This window comes from Gouania willdenowi, chromosome 21, assembly GCF_900634775.1.
Source record: "Gouania willdenowi chromosome 21, fGouWil2.1, whole genome shotgun sequence".
NCBI lineage: Eukaryota > Metazoa > Chordata > Actinopteri > Blenniiformes > Gobiesocidae > Gouania > Gouania willdenowi.
Window position 1 is genome coordinate 29,418,621 of NC_041064.1, and position 21,047 is coordinate 29,439,667.

The 21,047-nt window shown below is 38.9% G+C and overlaps 1 protein-coding gene across 3 annotated transcripts in view; it reads left to right on the top strand.

The window, feature by feature from the left end:
- The window catches only part of LOC114454945 (signal transducer and activator of transcription 1-like), a 29,877-nt gene extending 18,761 nt beyond the window's left edge, over positions 1-11,116 (top strand). For all 3 annotated transcript variants that reach the window (XM_028435897.1, XM_028435899.1, XM_028435898.1), the window contains exons 11-24: positions 3,682-3,741; positions 3,830-3,859; positions 3,951-4,041; positions 4,136-4,177; positions 5,476-5,559; positions 5,650-5,751; positions 5,829-5,964; positions 7,222-7,265; positions 7,748-7,824; positions 7,916-8,055; positions 8,757-8,933; positions 9,037-9,097; positions 9,171-9,240; positions 9,970-11,116. In XM_028435897.1, the coding sequence (XP_028291698.1) occupies positions 3,682-3,741; positions 3,830-3,859; positions 3,951-4,041; positions 4,136-4,177; positions 5,476-5,559; positions 5,650-5,751; positions 5,829-5,964; positions 7,222-7,265; positions 7,748-7,824; positions 7,916-8,055; positions 8,757-8,933; positions 9,037-9,097; positions 9,171-9,240; positions 9,970-10,092 (1,237 nt within the window). In that variant the 3' untranslated portion in view covers positions 10,093-11,116. The remainder of the gene's footprint in view (positions 1-3,681; positions 3,742-3,829; positions 3,860-3,950; positions 4,042-4,135; positions 4,178-5,475; positions 5,560-5,649; positions 5,752-5,828; positions 5,965-7,221; positions 7,266-7,747; positions 7,825-7,915; positions 8,056-8,756; positions 8,934-9,036; positions 9,098-9,170; positions 9,241-9,969) is intronic.
- The last annotated feature ends 9,931 nt before the right edge of the window (positions 11,117-21,047 follow it).

The window sequence follows — 21,047 nt, forward strand, 5'->3', positions numbered from 1 at the left end:
TCAGTGGTAGAATGGGGCTTGAGGGTTTGAATCTCGCTCTATCCAAGTCATTGTCATTGTATCCTTGGGCAAGGCACTTTTTCCACATTGCCTTGTATGAATTTGTATGAATTGGCATGAATGTTGGTGGTGGACAGGAGAGCCGTAGGTGCGAAATGGCAGCCCAAAGGCAGTTGTGGCTACATTTTAGCTTACCACCACCGGTATGACTGATGTGAGTGACTGGTGTGAATGAATAATGGTTTCTGTAGGCGCTTTCTCCTTCAAGTCTCCTTGAAAAAATGGGCGATATAAATCTAAGCCATTATCATTATTTTAACACAAAATAGCTTGAATAAGATACTATTTAAAAGAAAATTAAAGGGGACATATCATGGTTTTAAATCCTTCCTTTTTACATATAAATCATACAGTTGTGGTCTATATAAAGCGGAACTGCAATGCTTGGGTCTGAATTCCTCATTATTATAGCTCCACAGGCCCCTTTTCTACCCCTTTTCTGATGTGCTTCTGAGAGCAACTCGTTTTGGTGCAGTCTCTTTAAATGCAAATGAGACACTTCATACCGGATTCCTCGAAGTGTTGGACCTGGAGTTGATGTACTAATTTGGTTGTTCCGCTGCAAATACTGTGATGTAATAGTTCAAAAAACGTAATAGAGAATAGAAAAATCGAAACAGATTGAAAAATATGAGCAAAACAGAATATAAAGATAACTACGGAGCACCTGACGAGACTAATTTGATTTTTTCTGGACTTCTAAGCACTCTAAATATACAACAAAATGCATTTAAGGGCTAAAAAAGTGGATTTAGCATGATAATTCCCCTTTAAAACATAGACTATATCAAGTATTTACAGTGGGGCAAAAAAGTATTTAGTCAGCCACCAATTGTGCAAGTACTGCCACTTAAAAAGATGTGAGAGGCCTGTAATTTTCATCATAGGTATTCCTCAACTATGAGAGACAAAATGAGAAAAAAAATCCAGAAAATCACATTGTTGGATTTTTAATGAATTTATTGGTAAATCTCTCGGTAAAATAAGTATTTGGTCACCTACGAACAAGCAAGATTTCTGGTTCTCATAGACCTGTAACTTCTTCTTTAAGAGGCTCCTTTGTCCTCCACTCGTTACCTGTGTTAATGGCATCTGTTTGAACTCGTTATCAGTATAAAAGACACCTGTCCACAACCTCAAACAGTCACACTCCAAACTCCACAATGACCAAGACCAAAGAGCTGTCAAAGGACACCAGAAACAAAAGTGTAGACCTGCACCAGGCTGGGAAGACTGAATCTGCAATAGGTAAGCAGCTTAGTGTGAAGAAATCAACTGTGGGAGCAATTACTAGAAAATGGAAGACTTACAAGACCACTGATAATCTCCCTTGATCTGGGGCTGCACGCAAGATCTCACCCCGTGGGGTCAAAATGATCACAAGAACGATGAGCAAAAATCCGGAACCACACAGGGGGACCTAGTGAATGACCTGCAGAGAGCAGGGGCCAAAGTAACAAAGACTACCATCAGTAACACACTACGCCACCAGGGACTCAAATCCTGCAGTGCCAGACGTTTCTCCCTGCTTAAGCCAGTACATGTCCGGGCCCGTCTGAAGTCTGCTAGAGAGCATTTGGATGATCCAGAAGAGGACTGGGCGAATGTCATATGGTCAGATGAAACCAAAATAAAACTCAAATTGTCGTGTTTGGAGGATAAAGAACACCATCCCTACTGTAAAGCATGGGGGTAGTAGCATCATGCTTTGGGGTTGTTTCTCTGCAAAGGGACAGGACGACTGATTCGTGTAAAGGAAAGAATAAATGGGGACATGTATCGTGAGATTTTGAGTGAAAACCTCCTTCCATCAACAAGGGCATTGAAGATGAAACGTGACTGGGTTTTTCAGCACAACAATGATCCACCACTTTTGTTATTGACCAAATACATATTTTCCACCATAATATGCAAAAAAATTCATTAAAAATCCTACAATGTCATTTTCTAGAATTTTTTTCATTTTGTCTGTCATAGTTGAGGTTTACCTACGATGAAAATTTACAGGCCTCTCTCATCTTTTTAAGTGGGTGAACTTGCACAATTGGCGGCTGACTAGATACTTTTTTGCCCCACTGTATTTAGAGCTACACATCAGTAAATTACTGTATATAATAACAAAGGTCCAGTTACTGTCACTGATGGATGGATTGCTCTCATAGGTCTGTTCAGGTTGTTTGTGCAGCCTGTGTGATATGAAATGTGTATCACACAGACCTGTTGAATGATGGTCAGTAGACCATCTTCAAATGGTGCAGACTGATTGAAAGACTGTGTTGCTGTATTAACTCGGATCAATGGTAGATCAATAGGATGGTTTCTGTCCAAATCTGCCTATTTTTCATTGATGAGCAAAGTTATAGGACCTAAAAGAGCAGCCACATTAAATTAGGGGAAAAATATCATTAGGTTTTAAAGTTGTTTAAAAAAACACCAAAAAAAAAAACACTTTTATTTGTTTATTTAGTTTTCTACATTATTAAATGTTTGTGCAGCAGACGGAGAAGTCTATCTGCCTCCAATTTAACTTGTGTGTTTTAATTGTGTGCTTCTGTGTGCCTCACCTCACCACATTGAATGAGCAAAACGCTCATTTAAATAGGCCGGTCTCCACCTCTTCTGCATGAGCACTAATCATAACTGCAATCTTAGTGAATTCATTGCAGCAGGTGAGGAAACTGCATCACTAAAGGATTTAGGGACACACCTGGTTTACCACCCTTTATTTCAGATCTTAGTGAATCCGCCCCTGAGTGTGCAGGGAGGCACATTTTAGGACATCCTCAGTTCTCAGAGTGAGGTATCAGGAAGGTTTGCCAGACCAAACGCCGTCAGATGAAACGGCCTCAGGCTTCAAACTAAAAGTCATCAGACTAAACAGCCTCAAATAAAACCGCCTAATGAGTATAACACAACATGATGTTTTTTAAAGAAACCGGAAGTAAACATGATGTCATCAATATGTGCTGCTTCTGATACGAGAGTAAGTTGAAAGCTGTTATTTTCTATTTATTTTTAAAGGTTAAGATTTATCAATGTTTCACTTAACTATGTATTTATTAATCAAACAATATGTTGATACTTAACTTTTAAAAAATAATAGGAAAGAACGGCTTTTCAACTTACTTCGTCATGCATGTGCACTTCCGGTTTCTTCAAAATAAGACGCTATGTTGTGTTTTACGGCCTGAGGCCATCGAGTCTGACGACTTTGAAGCCTGAGGCTGTTTCAGATGACTGCGCTTGGTTTAAGAAGTGACGCTGTTTCATTTGACGAAGGCTTTGCTGAGATAAATGAGGTTTTCCTGATACTTCAGAACTGAGAGCTGAGAATGGCATAAAATGTACAACGGTGCTTCACGAAAATTAGTCAGGGCAGAGCACAGCCTATTGAAGAGCGAAAATGAGACACAGTAGCCCCCGTAACACAAATCAAATGATGTATAAACTCAGATCATTTGCATTATTCAGATATCGCATTATCTGAATCGGTTTAATCAATAAACTGTTTCAGTCCTTTTTCTATCTCTCCCTTATCTTGCCAATTATGTGCATCCTTTTTTATATGCATTTTTATATGTTCATAAAAATATTTAACTACTACGTATGTTCCTTTTTTAGGTTTCTAGCATGCCTCCCAGGTTTTATGGGTCTGCTGAAGGTTAAACCTGTATTTGACAAGTAAGTCTAAAAAATGTTGTGAATGAGATGTATTTACATTCAGTTGGGTGAAACCTTCAGAACTTTTGTTTCCATCTGTCTTAATAAGGGATGTTGAAGAAGTCAAGACAACCCCAGGGTGTGTAAACGCTCACTACTCACTGACACGTATCGTAATGAAATGTAGAAAGTAGCTTGACCTCTAATTGACCTTCTGCTGTATGCTGCAGATTCCGTCTCTTTGACTTCGTCAACTCTAAGAGTACACTGATGAACATGAACACACAGAGCGGAGTTCTGATGGCAGAATTTGAAGATCTGGTAGGAAATCTGATGAAGGACAACATTCTCAATATCTGTACACTGAAAAGTACATTATATAAAATAAATCGTGTTTTTTCATTCACGCCCTCAGTCACTCGTAGAAACAAAGGGAAGAACTAAAGGATCACGTGAGGTAAGACAACACATTTACTTTAAAACATAAAAACGGGGAGCGTGTATTTTTAACTATGTAAAAGCACTTTGAGAAATTGAATAAAGTGGAATAGGTACGCACATTGAAATCAAACACTAGGACTAAAATGGGAAAGTAGTTTGCAGCATTTTTTTTTTTTTAATATTGTCTGAAATTGCAATGGCTTTCTTTAAAATAAAGTATTTGTATAAATATAATAACTTTTATATAAACCATCTGACTTCATAATGATCAGGTTTGTCAGGAACTTCCAAAACACTACAATTACTTGTATTTTATCTTCTTTTATTTTGTTATATTAACTTTTTCTCTGTCTGTCTTTGCTGACACCACTACACTCTCTCTATATAGTTCCAGCAAGTTCATTTTGTCCTCTTTTTGAATAATATGTTATTTTCTTTTATTCAGACATTTTTTTCAGGAAATTTAGTTTGATCTCCTGACATGTAAGTAAGTAAGATAAAAATAACTGTACAGAACAAATGATAAATTAAAACAACAGGAGCAACATCATAAAAGGAAAGTAAAACAAAGGTAAATTTACAACAACAGCATCATGAAAGAATAAAAAGGATAATAAAAGTTAAAAATCCACAGTAAGTCAGTGGTATACTGAGGAGCCTGACCATGCAACACACGGAAGGTCAGGACAAGAATTTTAAACTCAATACAAAATTTGACCGGGAGGCAATGAAGATTAAATAAAATGGGGGTAGTGTGGACTGTTCTGGGTGCACCAGTCAAAAGTCTGGCAGCAGCATTTTGGACACATCTGGTCAACTGCCAGTCTTCCTTAGAGGTGTCTGCTGATCGCTTTGATGTGTTTTTATGAGTTATTTCTGGGCGTGGCCACCATGAGAGTTCTGTCAGGCTGGCTATGCCCCCTGTCACTCAATGGTCTCTGGAGAAGAGAGTCCCAGGTGTGGGAGATAAAAATGTTCCCTCACCTGATGTTGTAGCTCTGCTTCCTGATCTCAATGACTTCTTTGATCCAGCGTTTGTTTGTTTCCTTATTGGGGCTGGGACAAGCAACAATAATTGGGACAGAAGGAAACCAACGAAAACGCTGGATCGAATAAGTCACCGAGATCAGGAAGCAGAGCTACAACATCAACAGAGATGAGGGAACATTTTCACTCTCCCACACCTAGGACTCTCTTCGCCTCTGTGGAAGACTGGCAGTTGACAGTCGAAACATGACAGGAGATCAAAGTAAATTTCCTCAAAAAGTTGTCTGAATAAAAGAAGACCTTAACATACACTCTATCTTCTGCCAGAGTTGTGTGGGAGTCACTGAGGAACTTCACATGATCACGTTTGTAATGACCTTTCAGCATGGCAGATACAAGTATGACATCCAAGTGAGTAACTCTCACCCTCACATCTCAGCCTAAAGTCCTAATTATAAACTCCACAGATGAACTAACTTCTCATCTCTGCTGTTGATCCAGACCAGCTCCCTGCCAGTGCTTGTTGTCACCAGCACCAATCAGTTCCCTAAGGCCTGGGCCTCCATCATGTGGTGGAACATGTTGTCCACGAGCGAACCCTGGGTAAAGTCCTGGCACCTCATCACTATAGTGCTCTGTCATTCTACAGAGTTGTGTGTAAGTCTTGGACTGGTTCACAGAACCTGTCCCTGTTCGCTGATCCTCCTCCAATCCCCTGGGAGCAGCTCTCTCAAGCCCTGAGCTGGCAGTTTTTGTCCAATGGACATCGGGAGCTCGAGGAAAACCAGCTTTTGATGATAAAAGGCAAAATTCTGGGTAAGTACTTTTTACCTGCACAACACTTGAAAGACCTGGGGCCTCGATTGCTTATGCAAAAAACGTGGCTCGAAAGCTGTGTCCCAAGCAAAGGTTGTGATTTATAAAAATAAATGTCGTGTGAGAATTTGCGCAGTAGTGTGCTAACTTTAAACCACTTCATGAACCGTTAAATGTGAACACAATCTGACAAACTTGGCACACGGTGGCATCAACACATGATCCATGTATTCTGACGCACAGCAGTGTCTGTGTTTTCTTTTCACCTCTGTCACATTTTACACTGTTTCACAGCAGTAACGACTGCTATAAACAACTTTTCATTTATTTACGCCATTATTGTGACCACCTGTCCTGGGTACGACATTACACTGTAACCACATGAGAGGTAGAACTCTCCGGGTAGTTGGAGCTCGTTTGCCTTATCAGGCAGTTTGTCTAGGAGAAGGACACTTCGATGTAAAGCCTACGTCCTGAGGACCTCACTGTCACTGCCCCATGCTTGCTAGGCCTTGGCAGATGAACCTTGGGTGTGTTAAGGGTGGGGGCAGTTCAGTGCACACTGCACTTCACCTAAAAATTCCACTGCATCGTAGGACACGTTCACGTCTGCAACCACCATTTTCCATGCAGCCCCTGTGGCAGGTTCTGCCTATCAAGAATCGGCCTCGTCAGCCACTAGCGAGCGTGCAACCAACGTGGACAGCCCCCTTCATAAAGCCATGACGACTGTGACCACCTAATACATTTTCTTTTTTCTGCCCTTTATCACTGACATGCATCTCTTCCTCGTTATGAAATTTCTTTTCCTCGTCACTTCTGATATTAACGATTATAGAATTGGTCAGCAGCTCAGTTAGATGCAAAAACCATTCATGAGCTCTTTTGCATTGACCATTTATGGTAGAATGTTTTGGTGCGTCGAAGGTGGAACATGAAGTTAATTCACCTGTTAATTCACTAGCTGGGCTGTAATTTATAAAGGAAAAAGTGCGTGCAGGTGAGCTCTGCAGTTTTATGAATCACTTTTTTTTTTTTTTGCTAGCACATTTTCAGATTTTTGACATATTGTTGGTTCACTTTTAGTGTAGATTCTACTTAATGTTTTATAAATGAAACTCCTGTCCTCTCTATCAATGTCGGAGCTTCTTTTTTTGTTGAAAACAATAATTTTCCTGTCAATATAGATTACCAGGAGGTTAATCTTTGCTTATTGAGCGTTTGTAATCAAGTCATAAAATGTGTATTTGGTCATAGGTGGCAGTGAAAGTGATCTCGTGGACTGGAACACATTCTCCAAGGTAAGAGCCCTGATGGTCCACACCAGGGTTTTTCAACCTTGAGGTTATGACCCCATATTGAGTCGCCTGGAATTTAAATGGGGACACCTGAAATGTCTAGTAATTGCTTGAAAAAATATACAGATTAAAATAATATATAAATATATATATATATTTTTTTTCAAATTAAAACACCACACACAATCTCAAACAATTGTGTTTTATATTTTCACTTTTTCAAATATAGATAGTTCAAATAAAAGTATAAAAATATCTTAGCTAGGCAACTTGTCACTTTATGCACAATTCTATCTACTCTATATTTGTAATAGTAAAACAAACATGATGAAAAACTAATTCTAGTGAAAAAATGTCTGGGGTCGCCGGAAATTAGTGATATAAAACAGGGGTCGCGACCTGAAAAATGTTGGGAACCACTGGTCCACACAGTCTGTAATATTATGTGTTACTGTCACATGCTGATTTGTGCTCTCGTGGGTCAGAATAATAACACCTGGTTGTGGATCGATGGAATCCTGGATTTGATCAGAAAATACTTGATGACGTTTTGGAGAGATGGGTGAGACTTCCTTAATTACTTAAATAAAGTAACAATTACTGTATGTTTTGAGTCCTGTGACAAATGCTTTTGCTTTTTGTGTTTGCTGCAGGCTCATCCTGGGATTTGTGAGCAGAGAGGAGGCTTGTGCTTTGTTGCAGGAGAAACCAATGGGAACCTTTGTGCTCCGTTTTAGTGAGAGCAGCTTAGATGGAGCCATAACATTCAGCTGGGTGGAACAGTCCAATGGCGGTGGGTGTGTGTGTTTGTGCATGTGCTCTAAGATTGTGAAATATGTTCCTAAAAATCCCCTAAAAACCTTGTTCCACTGACCAAAATTACCCCCAAGTTTTTTGTCAACAAGCTCCGCGTTGCACACTGTTGCCGAACCCCAACCCCACCATCCCGCCCCACACGTCGTGTGAAATAAATCACAATTCATCCTTCCCAACTTGTTAAACGCAATATTTTTTTTATTTTATTTCACATGTTCACAAGACACAGCTGGTCCCATGAGACAGTAATTCTGATTATTACACCAAAATATCCTGTTAGTGTTGCTCTCAGTGCATTAATGAATGAATACATTTCATTATAAATGAGGAAATAAATGAATTGCATACAATAACACTAATAGAGTGACCCACATGCACAAATATATTCCATAAAATATCAGCCCATAAGCTGTTTGAGTCGGCAGCTGTTGTAGCCTTTTTTATTGTGTGAATGCTATGACTGAAGCAGATTCTAGTGTCGATGTATTCACATTAATTTGTGTTTGTAAGGAACCTGTTCACACTTTAAGTTGGGAATTGTTTTATTTATTTATTTATTGTATATTTATCGTTACAGTGATGAATACCAGAAATTATTGGGATACATTTTTTAGTCTATATTGTCCATCCCTAATGTGCTCATGTATTTTACACCTGCTTCCTCTATTTCTACTGCAGAGGTTTGTGTGCACGCAGTGGCCCCTTATAGCAAAAAAGAACTGGATGCAAAGTCTCTGGCAAACCATCTTCACCAATACATTGTGATGCGTGAGGAAAAGATCAAGAATCCGCTTTGCTTTCTGTACCCTGACATCCCCATAGAGACAATCTTCAAGCTCTACTGCAAAGACTCTGGTACTGTATTAGTTTAGTGGCTTATTAGACATTTTAATTTTTATAGGAAACCATATCTTAGTAATCACTAGGCTAAACACTCATACTAATTTTATTATTGCAGGTGCTGGTGAACCTGGCATGGTGAATGGATATCTTCTCAGAAAAAGTGCTAGTATTTCCTTGTAAGTCAAACTGTAAAGTCATCAAAAAATGTTTTGACAACTAAAAGTTTGAAATGACGTTTTTTATCCCTAGTCCTCCCACACCCCCTCTCTCTCCATCTGATTTGTGTCATGTGGACACTGAATTTGACATGGACATCACTGTAAGTAAGATTTAATAGTTCTCTCTCAAATGTCATGTAGTTTGTGTTTTAAGGCAGTTAGAAATAAGAAATGAACATTAAAGTGATCAATTGATTTATTGCAGCCTCTGTCAGAAAATACCGTGAAACATTGATAACAGTTGTTTTTTTATTCATTTTTTTTTAAAGTTGGTCAAAAGGGTTCAAAGTGTCAATATAGGAACAATTAGTAGGAACAATTAGTTTAAACTGGCAAATAATGGGCATGACAAATTGTGAATGTGATTAAATTGGCAAAAATAAGCATGGTATATGGTGAAAAGAGGTAAAAAGTTACAATAATGGGTCAGAATATTTGACAATAGGTGGGTAAAGTGGTGAAAGGGATTTATAAGTGCCGAAAAAGTCTTCAAAGTGAAGAAAATGTGCAGAAAAGGCATTGAAATGTGATGTAGAAGAGTCAGAAACAGGAATAATGTAGCAAAAATGCATTAAAAGGAGAAAAAATATGGCATGAAAAAGTGATGAAAATAGGTTAAAATATGGCAAGTTTGGTGGAGTGGCAGAAAAAGGGTAAAATTAAGCAAAAATGGGCTCAAATTGTTCAAAAACCGACCCCAAGGTTGAGAACCCCTGAGTAAGAGAACCAAGGTTCAACAGTGCTCTTGTTCTGAAACAGGCTTTGTGCAATTTCATGTCCTGCTTCTGGTGAATAAGATGATGATATTGATTAGTTCTGTCTGTTTGTAGGCTGGTAACCCTCTGATCATTGAGGACCCTGCTTTACTGGACATGTTTGCAGACAATAACATCTGGAATCAGCCACAGGATGCCTTTCATTCACCCACACTGTGGTCTCTGAACCAAGACTGAAGATCCTACTAAACATGCTGCACCAGAGAAGAAAACAGGATCCAGTGAATTATTCAGTCAGATTAGTGACCTACTCACTCCAATGGCAAAATCCGGCCCTTTAGAGCATCCAATTCGGCCCGCAAGAGAAAGTAAAAGTCCTAGAGAAAACATGAGTTTTTGTGTAAATTACCAAAAATCCAGTTACAGATATCTCTAATTCACCAACTCCACAATATTTTTAGTGGATTGCATTTTTCCTTTGTTAATATATGAATGCAGTCATTTTGAATTGCAAATTGTGGAAACAACTTTAAATTTTTCTACAAATCTTGAAATTTCTCACCAACAATTTCACAAAATCCTTCTAAATTACACAAACATTGATGACAACATTTATATTTTTTAAAGTGAATTGAACTGATATCATAAATTAGGGCACATTAATGTTAACGTTTTCCCCACCTAAAATCTACGGCCCATTTGTGGTCCAACTGGTCTATATTTGGTCCCTTAACTAAAATGAGTTTGACACCCCTGTGGGAGAAAACCAGAGTATTTGAAACAAATGCACACAAGCACAAAGAGAACATGCAAACTCCACACACAAAGTCCCTGATACACAAAATTAGATATTCTTGCTGTGCTCACTACTTCTACCACCAGGCTGGGAGTTCTTAAGAACCTATAGTAACGCCCCAAACAGCTCATGGAACACTTGGTCTGTAAAAAGTTTTCTGATTGGCTGAAAAAGAGCCAATGAATACAGAGCCAAGAGAAAGCACAGAGGTCCAGTGTCCTCTCAGAACACTTAGAAGAATTACAATATGCTGAAATGTTTTGACAAATGATGCCAAAACTCGCACACCGCAGCTTGAAGAGATTTTAATTGGGCAAGGTCCTTAAATGTAGGGTAGGTCATTTCCTCCAGATACACTTTTTAAGTTTTTAGTTGAAAATGTCTTTATGTCTTAACAGAAATTAAGATCTTACAGTATGTGCTCTGAAAAAGGAACAAAGAAAATCTGTCATCTGTAGCAGCTATAAACCTGTAAAAGCTTCGACCAATGAAAAAAGACGGTTTGTTTTTTATTAACCAATCATGTCTCCCTGTCTCCCTGCTCGTTCTCGACCCCCTTGCATGCACTAGCCCACACTCAAAGCACGTCACCGGTGACAGTGTTAAAACAGTTTTTAGTCACGTTTTTTAACATTTATAATGATAAAGTTTAGTTTTTACTTACCGCTGAATGATTTTTTTTTTATTGAAAGGAACATTTTTTTTTAATTTTAGTGTGTGATGTTTTGAAGTCAAAAGAACAGCATTGCATTTTTCTACTTTCTTTGTGGCCGTGTATGTCAATTTTTAGAAGAAACTTCCTTGTCCCCAGAGAAATTGTTTGATTTATTTAAATCTGTCATGATTCTGCTTTTTCTGTCATTGTTTACATCCTCATTCACTCCCTGCTTTTTGACTGAGCTCATTACGGTTCATGTTTTCCTGCTTGCTCAGTTTTCCCGCTCTCCACATTACCTCAATCAGTTCAGGGGAGGCTATATATACTCCCTCAGTTCACTCAGTCTCTTGCTAGATTGTCAACCTGTCGAGAGAGACACTCAAGCTGTGTGAAATTATATTGTGAGATTCTGATTGTGAAGTAATATGTTTGTTTTCCTGCCTTCATAATAAATAAGTCCTGTTTGGGAGAATAAAGTTATCCTTCTTTGTTTTTGTTTGGTGCCCTTTTATTCAGTTTAATTAAGATATTTCAGTTTTACTTTACGCCACACTGCATTGCATTTGAGTTTGTATTGATCTGTGATAAAATCTCTGTAAAAATGTAATGGAATTGTATGTTACCTTGGCCCTTAAGCCAAAGAAGTAACATTTTCACATCATTATATTATTTGTTTGTTTGTCTGTTAGCAGGTTTACATCAAAAGTACTTAATGGATTTTGACAATCCTTTAACCAAAGATAGATCTTATACCATGGAAGATTCAATGCAAAAATGACATTTTTAAACATCAGTTTTCCACTCCTGAAGCAAATAAAAATCATTAACAAAAAAAAAAAAAACTTAGGATGAACTACGGCCAGGTCCGCGGAACGTCTCCGTGCCAAATAGCACGTACCACGTTCCCGAGAATTCAGTGAAATGACTCGGTTCCACTGAGTAAAAAATGGGGGCCCCTCCCGTACCCGTGGCACATACAGAGTAATGGCCCCTAATCGAATTGTGCGAGGCATAATCGTAATCTACGTTGAATTACCTTTGAAATGATATATCACACAACTATGTCCCCAAAAATTTGGAAATTACTGGAAATGGCTCTGAGCATCTCATATTCATTCATAGAGTATTCATACCAAACTGCATTTTGATCTAACAAGAACTAACAGAAGAGTAGTCATTGGAAAAATGGGGCCCCTGGGGCCCCCGTGACACGTATAGGGGTAATGTGCCCCATTTTTATATTGGTATGTTCCAATAATTTGGTACTACCAATTGTCGGAATATTTGACTGGCAAATAAATGAGAAATCAACTTTTTTTTTTTAGGGCCCCTTGGGCCCCCCCTGGCCCCAAATCAAAAATTGGGCTCCAAGCGTCAATGCGTACACATCCATAAATTATACCAACCAAATTTCAGCACGATCCGTTCACGAATAACAGAGGAGTAGCAATTTTAACTAGTGTAAACAACAACAACAACGTGAGTGGCGTTTTGAGTTCGGTAGCTCGGCCTAAAAACATCTCTATGTTGTCTGGATGCAATGTGTTTATTTTTGTATTTAGCCCTATTTGCACGGGAATAGTTTTACCTAGGGACCACATGCGATCTGTAATAATTGCGGAGAATGTCAGTGATGTTAATCCCATGCAAATCGGCCATGTCACTAATTTGTAAAATAAAAATTCCCTTGCAAATTACCTACTATATTCTGCTGAACTCCGAGGTCCTGTGATAATACTAATCCAGTCCGAATAGGCCTCTCTGTGATTTGGACGGAAATGGGCGGGTTCTGATGCATAATTACGCGTTGTTTTGTTTCCGGTGTCACAGTCTGAGTTTACCTCATACTGAGATCGATTATGAGCATATTTGTGCATGCGCGGCATTGCGTTATGCTTTGCACTGTGCGGTAAGAATCTTTTTTTTTCTGTTTGTAGCCTTTTTATTACAGCTGGCTAGGGTTAGCAGTGACACAGCACCGAGCTGTGGTCAAAAACCTGCAAAATTGTTTTAAAGTTTTTTTTTTTCAGGCACATAGTACCATTCTATAACATACTCAAATAACTATGCTGCCCAATTTTTTGGGGAAAATGCAGCAAATATTAAAAAAAAAACTTAAAAGAAATTTCCCTCTGTAGCACACGGTTCATGATGCTTCGATTTCGCCTCTGTCTCTTTAAGAAACTCCAAGCTTGTCTGACGCGTCCATGAACACTCCCTCTTCAGTACTCATACAAACATGCATGGATTTTGTTTACTTCTGTTTTTCTGTGCACTGTATTTGGCTACTTTTTACATTTTTACATCGCTACAATACATTAGAATGATTATCAAAGTGAGGAATGCTAAAGTACGTACGGAGCTATCTCTTCCCTGTCACCGACACACACACACTTACCCGTGCTGCTGCTGTTGGCTCTATAGTCCAGAATAGGGATCACATTGTGTCTGTGTTAATCAAATAAACTCTTGTTTTAAAAGCAGTCATCTGAAAAGGCAGGCAGCTACTACGATGAGAAGAGTAGACCGATCGACACGCAGTTATTGCTCAGCTGTACTCATTAATGCGTACATTAATGAGTACAGACAACATAAGCCATGGGTTTTTTATAAAAATATTTAAAATAAGTAAATGACAAGCTAAATCTGCAGAGGCAGGTGCTGTGGGCTGAACTAAGGAAGAGGGCATAGGGAGGGCCGCTCTGCTGTGGAGCAGTGGGCGGTAACTCGGCTGGTGACAAAACGTCTGAGGTGTCTCTAGGAGGTGAGGGCGTTCCTAGGAGGACTCAGGCGTATTTACAGCTAAAATGGATGCTGTCAGAGTTTTTAAAGATTACTCAAACATACATGAATGAGCCAAGGCAACACTCCAGGCATGTTTTTAATGAGGGAATGAGGCTATATAAGAGAGCTTCAGCACTACAGGAGGTGTGTGTGTGCTTGAAGGGGAGCTGAATACATGGCAGGTACCAGCTCCTGGGAAAACACGAAGCCGACTGTAAATATGGTAAATATTGTACAAAGAATTGCATTTGGATCTGGTGTTGGCAAAGCCATCTTTTGCACTTTTTGGGTGGACCTGCACAATAAATTCACCCAAACTCGAGTCTGACTAAGCCATATCATTTTTTTGTATCGAACCCTCTACAAACATGATATAAATCTTAAAAAAGTCGATTTTACATAATACCCCACCCCCCTCTTTTAACATCAACTCACACACTGTTTCACGTTTTCAGATGTCCGTAAATTTCAGCAAAATCTCAGGCTTTGGTTATCCCGTGCGAATGCCCTACATAAAAAGCAGACGTTGGGGGTCATTTATTTATTACATGTGGTCCCTAGGTAAAACTAATCTCATTAAATAGGGCTTTTGTTTTTTCTTATTCTTTTATTTTTTTCTTTAAATGCTAACAGCTGTTGTCTTGCCTACAGGTGACTGGCTTTGTCAATTAGTGAAGCTACCAGTGGCGGCTGGTGCATTTTTCTCCAGGGGGGCTACAACTCCAAAATAGATATACACCAAAAACAGGTTCTGTGTGGCTTTGAACAAATACGTAAGAACAATTGCACTTACAGAACTGCTTTAAATCTAACCATATTTATTGTCATTAAACCCATTAACAAGTAAGAACAAATATAGTATATAGTAGTAGTATATACCAGTGGTTCTCAAACTTTTTCGGCTCAAGTACCCTTTTCTCTCATTTCTGAATCCATGTACCCCCTTATGTCCAACTACCACATTTTGCTCAGAATACTATGAAAAAAACCACTATAAATCATAATGATGGAATGAATCAGTGATAACACACACTTTAAAGAATCTCATTTTGTAAATAAGTGGAAAGAAGCAGTATTTAGTGCCTCATGAATAAATTTATTTCTATAGTTTTTATCATTTCTGATGGAACTCGGAGAATTATCGTTGTTTTTTCAGTTAGTCTTCTAATCAGTGTCATTTCTATCTTTCTATCTGTATTTTGTGGGTTTTCTGTGTCAATGTGTGTGTTTTGGGTTTCATTTTGTGTATTTTGTTTTTGTGTGTGGTTGGTATTATTTAAATTATTCTATCTCAGTCTGTTTCTTGTGTCATTTTGAATGTTTCTCTGTTACGTTTGTGTAATTTGTAGCAATGTATCTTTGTTCTCTCTTAGTGTGTGTTTTTGGTATCATTTTGCAGATTTTGTTGTTGATTGTCTGTTCTTTTTATTATTCAGTATATTTTTCACGTAATTTGTGTTTTTTTATGGTTGTTTTGGGAATTGCAGGTAATATTTAGTAGTATTATCATTTTGAACTAAATAAATAAACATTAGAAAACCCCATATTTTTAATGCTGTCATTTGTTAATTTTCCTTCACTCTCTCTCTCTTAAGTACCCCCTGTAGTGCCATCGCGTACCCCTAGGGGTACACGTACCACAACTTGAGAAACTCTAGTATATACAGTACATGGGCTCATGAAGGTTTTTGTGTCTACAAATAAAAAAGACAATAAGATTGCAGCAGAGGATTAAAATGTACACAGTCTGTTGTCAGAGTGATGCGCAGCAGCCCAGCGTGAGCCTCCTCGTATACTCGCCTAAATATCTTCACTTTGTGGAGGAAAGAAAAACTGTGTGGCCATCAGTCTCGTTGCATGACCAGAACTACTTTTTATTTACAGGCGGAGTTATACATCGCATCACACGGTGCCAACAGGTGGGGTCAGGAGTCAAACATAATAAAGTACAAATACAATTGAGAGCATATTAATTATTTACATACATGTGTTAACAATATATTAACACCCCCACTTGCTCTCATATTGTCAGCTTCCTTTGCTAGGATAAACAAAACAAAAATGCACAAATAACATTTTAAACTCCAAAAATAAGTTTTGAAAACTTGAACAACTTGTGCTGTGATGCTGGTTTTGTCATCACGTCTGCTAACATCTCCTCTGTAGGGCAATAGTGTAATGTCACTTTTCCATCGTTCACTGTTGACCTAACAAAATGGTATTTTATGTCAACGTGCTTACACCTTTGCCTGCTCACTGGATTATTTTGCTAACGCAATAGCACCTTGATTATCCTCATAGATCTTAGGTGGTGCATGAAGGTAGGCAGTTTTGACGTCCATTTGGTGTAAGATTAAATTTTCCTGAGCTGCTTTCTGCATTAACTCTCTCACACTGGTCATATTTGCTGTTGGAGAGAATGTTTCTTCATAATCTACTCCATACTTCTGACTATAGCCCTTTGTGACATAACTTTGTACTTGTCTGTACCATCTTCATTTTTCTTAATGGCGTACACCCACTCACCCCCCACTGAACTCTTGCCTCTGGGTAAGCTGGTCAGGGTGAATGTTTGATTCTCCCTTAACGACTGTATCACATCGTCCATGGCTCTGATCCAGCTGTTAGACTCAGATGAAGTTACTGCTTCCTTGAAAGATCGCAGTACTCCACATGAAAGTCTATAACAATAATCAATGTTAATGAGCATTTGATCATCATTGTCTTCATCAGTAACGTATTCACTCAGATAACTCGGTTTGTGTCTGTCTCTGGTTGGATATCTCCTCGTGTTGTTATCACTTGTCTCATGTTCCTCACCATTTCTTTCTGGGTTTAGCTCTCCTGGCTCATCCTGAATGTTCTCTGAGCACACATTTGGTTCTGGTATGGTTCTCTGTTTAGTTTGGATTGTCTCATCATCATCGTCAGATGTTGTTACTGTTTGCGTTTGCTGCTCTGATGTTTTCTTTGACACAAACTTCAGCAATCTGTTCTTTTGGACTTTTTCACTATCTGGACGATAGACCAAATAAGCAGGACTATTTTTGTCATATCCTATGAACACTCCCTGTTCACATCTTGTGTCAAGTTTCTTTTTGTCTTGTTTGTAAGCAAAACACACGGACCCAAACTTTTGCATTTTTGAAACATCTGGTTTCTTTCCTGTCAGCATAAAGTAAGGTGTTTGCTTTGTGCGATTATTAAAACACCTGTTCCTGATTACTGCTGCTGTCTGTACAGCGTAAGGCCACAATGTTTTTGGCAGGTTGCTCTCAACAAACATGCACCTGGACATGTCAAATAGAGTCCGCCAGTTCCGCTCTGCGGTGCCGTTCTGGTGTGGTGAATATGGCGCAGATGTCTCATGTCTAATCATATTTTTGTTTAGTAGTGATTGATACTCTTTTGATGTAAACTCTGTACCATTGTCAGATCTGATACACTTAACCTTCCCATAGGGGGCAGTATCAGCTAGGAACTTCTCTGTTGCACAAACTGTGTCACTCTTTCATTTCAGAAAGTAAACAAAAATTGCACTGGAAAAATCATCAGTGAATGATACAGCATATCTGTATCCCTCTTTGGACATAGGATCTATTGGCCCGGCAAGATCTGTATGTACCAACTGTAAAACCTCTTTGGCACGTGCATCAGCCTCTTTGTTTCTTGTCTGAACAAACTTTCCCTGGATGCACACATCACATGGTGGAAAAGGTTTCTCTATTTTGCCCTCAATTGTCATACCTTCAGCCACTTTTGACAACTTTTGTACATCATCGTGGTTACAATGTCCTAGTATTTCGTGCCATGTTTGTAGGTCAAAACATCCATTACATTCGTCATTTCCTCCTTCTGTTGTTGTGGAGAGGTAGTAAAGTTTATTTTGCGCATTTATTGGGAAAACAGTACCGTCCTTGTGTATGAGGTTGTCTTTCCCCTCCTTGAAGACCACTGTTGCCCCACTGACTGTGGCTGTCTTCACAGAAAAGATTTCCAGCATGGCGCAGACCCCTGCAGTCAATCAGGAACACCTCTGCATCACCTCGTTGCTTGGCCACTCCCTGACACTTGGTTTCATCGGCGAGCTCCACACAATGCGTCTCTTCCCTGAGCTCGAAGCTCTTAAACATGGTCTCATCCGTGATGATATGGGATGTTGCCCCAGCGTCGACCATCAGGCCTTTCTTCTTCACGCTCCTTCCTGGGTGGATGCCCACGTCTCTGTCTTGGGTCAGGAATGCATAAGCGGTATTTCCACTTTCCTCCTCAGATACGTGTCTTGCGTTGTCCTGTCTTTGTCGCCGTCTGCAGTTTGCATCTCTGTGTGTAGCACTTTTGCAAAAACTGCACCACTGCTTACGCATACATGTTCTGGCTCTGTGTCCTTTTGTGGCACATTTAAAACAGACAATATCAGCAGTGTTTTTCTGCACATTAGCAGATGTGGAATAAGTTTTGTCTTTTGTCTTCATAACATTATCTCCAGCTGACTGCATACACATTTTCTCTGTGTCTTCAAAGGACCTTAGCTCCGGTGGGCCTTTGACCACCATCGCAATGAGCAGATCATCGCTCATCTTTTCATCAGCATTTCTTAGCGCAGTTATGATTGTTTCTGCTCGAATAACGTTTTCAGTCACACTTTCATTACTTTCCTTTTGCAGATTGGTCAGTTCAGTATACAGGCTTATAATGCGTAGCTTTCCTACACCTGCATACTATGTACATAGAATCTTCAGCGCTTGATGATTTTAATTGATTTTACTGATGTTTTTAAATGTTCTTATAGATTTTAAACAATTGAATGTTTTATCATGTAAAGCACATTGAGTTGCCTTGTGTATGAAATGCGCTATACAAATAAATTTGCCTTGCCTTGCCTAAGTAGTGAACAAGCTAGGTTAGCTGTTAGCCTTTGGGTTCACTGAGCTCGCGGTTTGTTGCGACTTACTTCTCAGCAGCTTAACCTTCGCCAATCTTTTCCTCCGCGGCTTCCTGGGCCCATAACCTGTTGTCAGAGTGATGCGCAGCAGCCCAGCGTGAGCCTCCTCGTATACTCGCCTGAATATCTTCACTTTGTGGAGGAAAGAAAAACTGCGTGGCCATCAGTCTCATTGCATGACCGGAACTACTTTTTATTAACAGGCGGAGTTATACATCTCATCACACAGTGCAAACAGGTGGGGTCAGGAGTCAAACATAATAAAGTAAAAATACAATTGAGAGCATATTAATTATTTACATACATGTGTTAACAATATATTAACACAGTCAATAAATGGAAAAAATAAACATATCTGTATTTTTGCACTGCCAGGAGTCCATCAAGAGTAATGTATGTTGTATTTAGTTCAGGATTCATTGCTGTGTGAAAAAGGAGTGAAATCCAAACAGATCAGAAAAATGCATGACTTACAAAGTTGAAAGATGCATGACACGTAAAAAATAATACCATAAAAGCATTCTTGGTGATAAACAGCTGACCTCAAATTGCACTTGGTGCAGATCCATGTCAAAATGATACAAAACAATAATGTAGGACGCCTTCGACCCTCATCAGATGATGTAAGGCTGTTCGGAGTTTGTGCAAACTTGTTTTTATCAGGTCGCTTCATTCTCTATGGAACTCATTAAACTCTCATTACACATTTCAAAATAAAGTGACAAATCTGTTTCGACCTCTAAGTTAACCCCTTCTCCTCTTTGATTGTCATGATGTATTTGATTGCCCACATAATACACACTAGTGTGAGCTTGTGCATGCGAGGGGTCGAGAACGAGCAGAGAGACGTGATTGACCAATAGAAAAAAATGAACCGTTATTTTTTAACCAAAGTTATTACAGATTTACAGCTGCTACATTTGACAGATTTTCTTTGTTCCTTTTTCAGAGCACATAAGGTATTAATTTCTGTCAGGACATGAAGACAATTTCAACCAAAAACTTAAAAAGTGTATCTGGAGGAAATCGCCTACCCTAGCTTTAACATAAGTAGTTTTCCTGTGTTTTAGATATGAAAGTTTTTTTTTTAACAAAATATTTTCTCTTCATAACAAAGACAAATTCCTGAAACCAAAGTCAACCCTCTTTGTTATGCATAAAATATTCTATCCTTGAAAATGCTAAAAAAAATACCATCACATCACTCCCTCTTTGAAACAATTGTAGCAATCTCATCTCTCAAATTTCAAACTCAAAGCTTACTGACTGTCATGAATTACTGCAAAAGTGACAATGCGCGGAGAAGCATATTGTTCACTTTTAGGTAACAAACTGTATGTAGAAGAGTGTGCAGAAGATATAACTGTGTATTTATATAGAGGAGATGGTGTAATGGACATTGTGTAATGCACAACTACAGGTACAGGTCAGATGTTTGTCTTTGAATGGATCAAATTCAGTTTACGTGTGTGTGTGTGTGTGTGTGTGTGTGTGTGTGTGTGTGTGTGTGTGTGTGTGTGTGTGTGTGTGTGTGTGTGTGTGTGTGTGTGTGTGTGTGTGTGTGTGTGTTGGGGGGATTGAGAAAAATTTTGCTAAATGAGAACATTTATTCAGCGTCTTACACAGAGCAGGATCTTACTTTGAGGATTAAATCAAGGTAAAAGAAAATGGGTAAAGTTTGTTAGTTGGTTGAAGAGTTGCACCTGAACCTAATATGGTCGATTAGAAGGATGTGAGTATACTGTAGTATACTATACTGGCTGACTATAGACCAATCAGCAACCTTCCATTCATGGCCAAGATCATTGAGAAGGTGGTCTTCAACCAACTGAGTCAATTCTTAACATTCAACAAAATATTTGATAAATTTCAGGGTTTCGTTCTCATCACAGCACTGAAACTGCTCTTATCAAAGTGATCAATGACATAAGGTTGAACACTGATTCAGGAAAAGTATCTGTTCTCATTCTATTGGATCTAAGTGCTGCATTTGACACTGTAGATCATAC